General features: G+C 39.1%; 1 protein-coding gene across 1 annotated transcript; it reads left to right on the top strand.

The window, feature by feature from the left end:
• The first annotated feature begins 2,559 nt into the window (after positions 1 to 2,559).
• ACBP6 (acyl-CoA-binding protein 6) lies at positions 2,560 to 3,818 on the top strand. The gene is made up of 4 exons (XM_087395560.1): positions 2,560 to 2,704; positions 3,190 to 3,307; positions 3,389 to 3,451; positions 3,534 to 3,818. Exons 1-4 carry the CDS (start codon positions 2,693 to 2,695, stop codon positions 3,596 to 3,598), a joined length of 258 nt encoding a protein of 85 aa, XP_087251686.1. The 5' UTR covers positions 2,560 to 2,692; the 3' UTR covers positions 3,599 to 3,818.
• Positions 3,819 to 7,949: the final 4,131 nt, after the last annotated feature.

Below are 7,949 nucleotides of genomic sequence, written 5' to 3'. Positions count from 1 at the left end.
ATGATTCCCTAACCTTATAAAATACTCCAGTAAACTATTTTTCCTTACTCTTATATTTTTTTAACTTCTAGATTCTAATTTTGTTTTTTAGCAAGGGCCCAACTTAGTGGCCTACCCTCAATCAGTTCCCCCTCCCCGCTTAAAGCTTTGGTCTAGTCACCCAACTACCCGCCATCTCACACTCTCATGTACTTTGGTGCAGAAGGACAATTTCCCCCTGCCCAAGGTAGTCCCTAACTGCCCAGCTCTCTCCCCGACAAAACCTCCTTGTGCCCTTATATATAATCTATTCTACCCTTTGTCAGAACCCGCTTCATGTGCTGCCCTCTACCTACTTCTGGCTCCCTTCCTTCTCCTCAAACAGTGCTGGAGGCTGTTGCGGCCACCCCGACAGTCTACGCTCCACCGTGCGACTTATGTATGTCTAAGTACTAGAGAGACACCCATCGCCCACCCATGTGACCTCAGTCCTATCTACATCCAGTACTCTAAATTCTCCCTTGCTTCCCATCTATTGTACTCCAAGGTCCCTTCGTGGCAGTCTAGCTCTTGGCACGACTCTTTGTACCGCCCTTCACCGTTATACTATACCCCGCCCTTCGAGCATCGGTCCATTCAACTCTCACAAGTGTACTTAGTACACACACGTGTAACCTCCTTTCCTTTTTTGTTACTTCATTTCCCCCCTTTTTACGTGGATTTTTCTCTTGTCTTTTATTAAACCCCCCCCCCCCCCCCCCCCCCCCAATTCCACTCCCTCTCCGTCTCCCTTTCCCTATAGTATAAAGAATCCCTTTGTATTTTCTACTCCAAAGTTTTCCCCCCCCTTTCCCCTTACCCCCCCCCTTTTTTACCCCCCTCTTTAAAATGTTGCTCTTTATCTCCCCTCTTTTATCTATATATATATTATTTCCCCTTTTAAATCTTAGTGTAATTAAACACACTCATTATCACTTTATTCCTCGCTTTTCAAATTTTATTCTTAACCCTTCTTAAGATTTTATTTGATTATCCGGAAAAAGTTGTTTCTTATAGTCCTTATCCCATCAAAGACCTTACCCCGCCCCCCCCCCCCTTTTTTTTCATTTTCTTTACCTAATATTTTACAACAGTTCATCTTCTTTAATTTTTTCTTCTCAGATTACCTTTACTTAGATTAATTTTTTCTAACCCATTCCTTGACCCTCCTTTCCCCATTACTTCTATTAATTTGTGTTAAAATCCGCTCCCCCCCCTTTTTCCAAAGGTTCATTATTTTCTCTCCTTAACCTCTAAATACCCAAATAATTCTTATATTTACATGTAGCTTGATAAGTATATGACCAAGCATTGATTTTTATTATGACTCCGATAACAAGGGAGGGGTGTTTATGACACTTGTCTTCCCAACTAAAGTTAAAATTGGTTCTCGCTATTTTGCTTGTTGGATGGGGGCAAGTATGCAGACTCCCCTCTTCAATAAAAGTGATGCTTGTTAGGACTTATCTAAGCTTAACTTCTATACAGTTTCCACAAAGCCATTTCTACAAAAGTGCCCATTGCTACTTATCTTTCTAAATAGGGTTTCACCGACTTGTACAAACTTTTCCATTAATTAGTCCTATTTCATTGTCTTTCTTCACTCTTTTGTCTTTTCACTATGCAAAGGGGTGTTGCAAAGTCTTCCACACACACTCAAAGAATCTACAAGGAACATCATTAGTATATCGTGGTTCAAGAAGTATCATCACAGTCGGTAGGTATCAAAACATTTAAATCCCTTCAATAAACACAAGGTAACAGATATAAATGTGGCCCTTTAGTAGCAGCTAACCTTGTAGCTCTCTTAAATCTACCTTTTTGTGTTGAATTGGGTTTTGAATGGATGTAGCTAGGTCTCTATTCTAGTTGAGTTGTTGAGCTACCTCTAGAAGACACTTTTAAATGCACAGTTGAATAGTTGTTGAACTACTTATGAAGATGTTTTCAGATGCATGGTTGAATAGTTATTGAGCTACTTATGACGACATGTTTGTCTAATCATATTAGAACATTCTTCTGCAAGATCAAAAAATGCCTTCTCCTATGGGTCCAAGTAGAATGGGAAGGGTGTGGCAAAAGGAGCCTTTACGTCGTATTTTCTCTCTCTTTGTTTGTGGGTTGGGGAAGGGCATATGATTGAGGCTACAACCTAGGGTCCATGCAACCCTTGATTATAGTTTCAAGCTGGTTAGCTAAAAGTAGGACATGCCATTCATTGTACTATACTTGCATATTTTACAATCTTGATGGGAAAACAATGTGTAACAAGACTGCGCAAGTGGGGCATTGCCTCCTAGTAGAGTGGTAAAGCAAGCACTTTTGGATGCAAAAGGCAGTTGTATTGCAACAAACAACTAAATTAAGTTTCTTAAACAAATTACAGGTGGGAATTTCACAACTCCGTCGGGCTAATAAAATCTAGTGAAACGAGGTGTTGGTGGGCTAAGGGGGAGGGAGAACCACAAAACAAGTGAGAGGAAAGGCAAGGCGAAAGAAGGGGCGAGGGAACCAATGAAAAAGGTGTGAAGGAACCAAAGGCATAAATAAAAAAAGAAGCCAAAAACCAGAGGACAAAGGGCTAACTATTAGTATGCAAAATTAGTTTATAGTTGCCTTTGCCGCTTCCCTGCTTCCTTCATCACAAGCTTACAACACCTTCATCTCCCTCTCCATGGGTCTCCAGGTATCCTTCCCCTCCCTTCATCTTCTTGCTTCCTCGCTCACATCTTCTTTTTTGCTTTAGGGTTTCTCCAGCTTTTGCAGTATCTCCTCAGATCCTTTTATAGCTAGCTTCCCCTTTGTTGTATCTTCTGCCAATTTCCTTCTGCTGCAGCTGCGGTTTTACGCATGCCGCTTTTCTTAGTCTCCGATCCCTTGCTTTCTCCCGTCCAGTGCGATTTTGCATTAACTATTATATTCTGTATTCCAGCGGGCAATTGTAGATCTACATGTTGTCTCAGTCGATACTCTCACTTAGCGTTTTCTAACAATCTCTTAAAGCTCCGGTTTGCTCCTGGCGGGCATAGCTCTCTTGGCATCTCATATGTCTTCTGGGTTTGGAAACTTCGCTGTATTCTGCTTTCAGAGTGAGAAATTCGCCATCTCATTGACCGCAGTGACATATTACAGAGATGATTTATGTTGTGCATTTCTCTCTCCGGTTCACAGGAGGACTTTGATAAGGCTTCAAAGGATGCTCTGACTCTACCAGATACGACCACAGATGCGGACAAGCTAATTCTGTACGGATTGTTCAAGCAGGCCACAGTTGGTGATGTGAACACAAGTAAGAGAATTTGTGGCTACACCTTCTGACGTCTAACTAACCCAGCAACTGCTTACGAATTCTTGAACTGCTTGACAACAGGTCGTCCTGGGATCTTTGATCTCAAAGGCAAAGCAAAGTGGGATGCCTGGAATGAATTCAAAGGTAAGTCGCTCGCGAAATTTTAGCCTTTTCATGACAGCAATGTTGCAGCAATTGAGCTGATATTTTGCGTATGATTCTGTAGGTAAGACGAAGGAAGGAGCGATGGAAGAGTATATCACCAAGGTGACACAGCTTCAGGAGGCATGATCAATTGCAAGGCCCTCACACATTCTCGAGTCGCTGTTTAGGGTAGTGTTCTCATTTGAAGGACAAAATATTTCACAAACTGATGCGATCTCGTTTGCTAAAGTTCAGGTTGGCCATGTGAATCATGAACCAGTGAAATGTACTCGCAGCAGTTGTGCTTATTTCTTAGTGAACATTGAGATTTGTGTACGTAGCTGGCAATCTTATAATGGTTTTTGGATGCAGTGAAGCCATTTGTTAAGTTCAATAAGTAGCTATACTCAGCTCTCTCTTTCTCTCTCTCTCTCCCCCCCCCCCCCCCCTCTATATCTGTCCCCCCACCCCTTTTTTCTTACTTTCCTTAACCTGTATGTGGCTCATCAGTTCATCCTGTAGGTTCATTCTGGTCTATGGTGCTCTTTGGTACTTTTGGCATGAACATAGATGAGTGAAATACATGGCAGTTGTGCACGTCTGTTGCATGTTTACAGTTCTTGCAAGCCTTTTATGGGTCTTTCAAGTTGCTGAACTTCCTCTGCGGACGAGTTAGAAGCAGTCTCATAATGCTCATCACACTTGTGACAAGTATTTAAAGCAAAATACTTCAGAGTTAACTTTAGCAAGTGAACTTGGAGAAAACTTATCTTTGGTAGTCGCCAATGTTTGATTTGACTCATGGTAGGGTGTTTGACTTGTATTTCTAGGTAAGCTTTGGTTATTGGCAGCTTATTTTTTTGTTTAAGGATAAAGGTTATTCATGTCATGTCACTTATAGTAGCAATTGGAGAAGGGCAAACAATGTAGCAACATTCTTGTAGGAGGAGATTTTCCTGTTTTGGTTGGCAACATTCAACCATGAACTCAATTATCTCATGGAATTCATTTAACATTTTCCTGTTTTGGTTGGCAACATTCAACCATGAACTCAATTATCTCACGGAATTCATTTAACATTTTCCTGTTTTGGTTGGCAACATTCAACCATGAACATGGGAATAGTACAATATAATAGTTAGAGTGAGTTAATGAATTAGTATGGACATCATAAAAGAGACTTGCAATTTGCATTGCATTGATTGAATTTGGGATTGTAGGTGTATTAATCTAGCTCACTTCTTCCATGTCAGTATACCAATTGGACTAGAATTAGAGTTTACGTGGTTTAGGATAAATAGATATCAGTAGCTAAAGAAATACACCTACTAGACTACCAAGTTAGAGAGATGATGACAAGCATGGTTTACACTTGAAAGGACTCCAAGGGAGATTCAATGCCCACCCAAGTTGGTGCTAGCCTTGTTCATTGCCCTCTTTTGTAACGCTCTCTTTTGGTAGCCTTGAGGAGAATGTTTTGAGTATGATGGTCAATATTATTGACATGCGAGGAAAGCTAAGAATGAGGGTGTTGGGGGGTCATAAGAGGACATTAATTAGGTGATAGTAGATGTTAGGTCATTAAGTGTGCAATTACAAATTCACTGTGCTAAAAACTTGGGAGGAAGTACCAACAAATGACTATAGAAGCCCTAGGGAGATTGACCTCCAAATTGCTCAAGCTCACATTGCAAATACTCTGTATATATTGTTTGGTTTAGTACTCACTCTTGTTTGCAATCTTTTAGTACACAACATTCCAATTAGTTGGGATATATAGTGAAAATTTCGTAGTCCTAACCATGCATACCACATTGTTGAACACATCTTACGAAAACATAAAGAATCATGCATGTTAGACAAGCTAGGGAAGAGTTCATGGAATATGTATGGCTTGGATGAAAGAAATTCTTAACCTTGATCCACTCTATCGTCATTGTCTTTTCATAAGGAGTCCAATCTAGATATAAATAGTATGACAAGAATGCATGCATTGCAAATATTTAAGTATGGGAAGGTTGCAATCAACTTGAGTTTATGGAGCTGGGTTGAAGTCTTAATTCAACTTACAATAGTGGTATGCTTTGTAGCACAATACTAATCTACCTTCAATTATAATAGCTTAACCTATCTAGAATTAATATATTATTGCAGATAAAATTCCAAAAAAGAGCAAGATGATGGGTTGAAGGGGTGGTTGTAAAAAGTTTCTATCAACAATGCAAGACGAGCAATGAGTTGGTAGACACTCAAAAAATAATAATCTAGAAGTCCTTTCAACACTACCAAGTGATAGCATAGACCTTCCATAATGGTGTGTAGAGCCATGTAAAGACATCTCTCTTTCATGTGAGTGTTGATGGTCTATAAACTCTTGACGATGATGTAATCAATAGCCTCTTGCTTGAAACGAGCAGAGTTACAATCATCAGCATAAGACTCTTGGGAGATGGATTGATGTGGGAGCAACTTGCAAAACATTGTAGATATACTATGGAGTGGGTACAAGCAAAAATCAAGTCATGCTTAGCCATGTTATTCAGTAACATGCTTCCTAAGTCATATTTGGCGTACTCACTCATCTCTGCTCCTTGAAATATAGCAATTTCCATGCAACAATCTAGCTAGGGTATTGTCTGCTTTGGAAAGCCTCGATTTTGAGGTGGGTTCCCTAGATCTTATCGGGCCGGAGCTTATGGACACGAATGAAGACTCTTTATTAAGAAGCTAGAAGACTTTACAAGTTGAGACATGGGTTTTTATTGTGCATGTGTGCAAAGGGCTAATCTTAGGTTTTCCAATGAAGACTACTCTTAGGGGTAGTCTTCATTACTAATGAAGGCTCTTTATTAAGAGCTATAAGGCTTTACAAATTGAGACAAGTGGGTTTTTAATGTGCATCTGTGCAAACATCTAATTTTAGGTTTTCCATTTATATATTTGATACAATCACTATGGGTGTCAAGTGAAAGTGACTACGTGGCATTTTCCATATAACATTGGGTAGGACTTGAGTTAGAGATTAGCTAATAAGATTGTGAGTGTTCTCATCATTCTCAAAAGCGTTACATGAGATCTATACACTCATCGGATTAGGGTTCTATGTCCCATTGGAGCATCTGCATTCACTTTGCCATCCCATGTGAACCTGGACTTTGCATAGTTTATCTCCTCTATCCATGAGTGGATTATACATTTAAAATTGGGCATTAAGGCACCATCTTGATGGGTCTTCATAATAGGAATTGCCATGTTTAGTAGTCAAGCGATTAGCAAGTTGGAATTGCACAAGTGATAGTAAGAAAACTCCATTGAGTAGGCTAAAAAGAGTTAGGGATGTGTTGGTGATGTGAGCAAGATAACATCAACAATGGATTTGATCAAATATGTATCATGATGGGGTAAGCACAACTCTCTCTTTTTTAGTAACATGCATTCACTTTTTGTGTGGCCCATCAAAGAATCATTATGAAAATCGAGGGTGTTCATGGACAATTTTACTAATTTCTCATGCCATTGCGTTTGCATTTTGAAGTAGTTTCACAGTGATACATGCACGCACATTTAGTTTTGTAAATGCGGTGGCACATTGCAAAATTTTTAGTGTCTTGAGGCTACAGATAAATGGGTGTTGAAGCACATTCATCACTACTTTGCTATCATCTTAATCACTCATATTTTTTCTTTTCATGACTAGAAAGAAAGTAAGAAGGCAGCTAGAAGCAATATCAATGCTCAATCAAAGAAAGCCTCTGTGCACTTGGCCATCCATATTTTCCTTCAAGAAAGGTACTTTCAAGAACAATGGACACTAAGTTCTTAGGCTTTCACAGTGCTAGGAACAAGTGTGGCATTAATGCCATCACGTGAGTGTAAAATCAATAATGTCCTAGTTTCATACATTGTGTGTTTCTAATCTATTTTTTTGTCTTTGTAAATGTATTCTTTCTTTTTAGAAACATAAACTATTTTTTGTTTTTAAAAGTTTCCTCTTTATTTTTTAGAAATTTTCGATCATGCCAAAAGTTAGAAAATATATCATCATCTTTTCTACTATCTATTGGGTAGAAAAATTAGTTTGTATACACATTCATAGAATATTTATAAATCATGATCCAAACATCCTTTGAGTTCAGTGGATAAACAAAAAAACAAATCCTTTGAAAAACATCTATATCTAAACAAGAAAAGTCTGCCAACAAGAGTAGCTTGAGCCTTTCAGGCAGCTTCTTCTTTAACATGGAATAGAGGGCCGATGTCCTGATATTGCAAGCACTCTGAAAATTCTTTACAACATTTGTTAAATGTCTTGCAGCGTTCTTTTGCTTCTTCATGCAAATGGGAGAGTGACTCATTGTAGTTGTGTATTTGTTAATTAAGAAGGCGCTCGGCCTACTCACATGATAAGCAGAGATATTAGTAATCCAAAAATTACTTTTGAAAGAGGGTGTTAAACGAGCATGAGAAAGAATCAAGAGCATTGGATTGACTCATTCTA

The sequence above is a fragment of the Dipteris shenzhenensis genome, chromosome 24 (genome assembly GCF_047967505.1).
Source record: "Dipteris shenzhenensis isolate YYH24624 ecotype China chromosome 24, Dip_SZ_1.0, whole genome shotgun sequence".
NCBI lineage: Eukaryota > Viridiplantae > Streptophyta > Polypodiopsida > Gleicheniales > Dipteridaceae > Dipteris > Dipteris shenzhenensis.
This window is presented reverse-complemented; position numbering and strand designations above follow the sequence as displayed.

What these genes read in the sequence shown, in the direction of transcription:
- ACBP6 (XM_087395560.1), top strand. An exon ending in AGTTGGTGATGTGAACACAA is followed by an intron (nt 3,308 to 3,388) that starts GTAAGAGAATTT and finishes GCTTGACAACAG; the next exon opens with GTCGTCCTGGGATCTTTGAT. An exon ending in TGCCTGGAATGAATTCAAAG is followed by an intron (nt 3,452 to 3,533) that starts GTAAGTCGCTCG and finishes ATGATTCTGTAG; the next exon opens with GTAAGACGAAGGAAGGAGCG.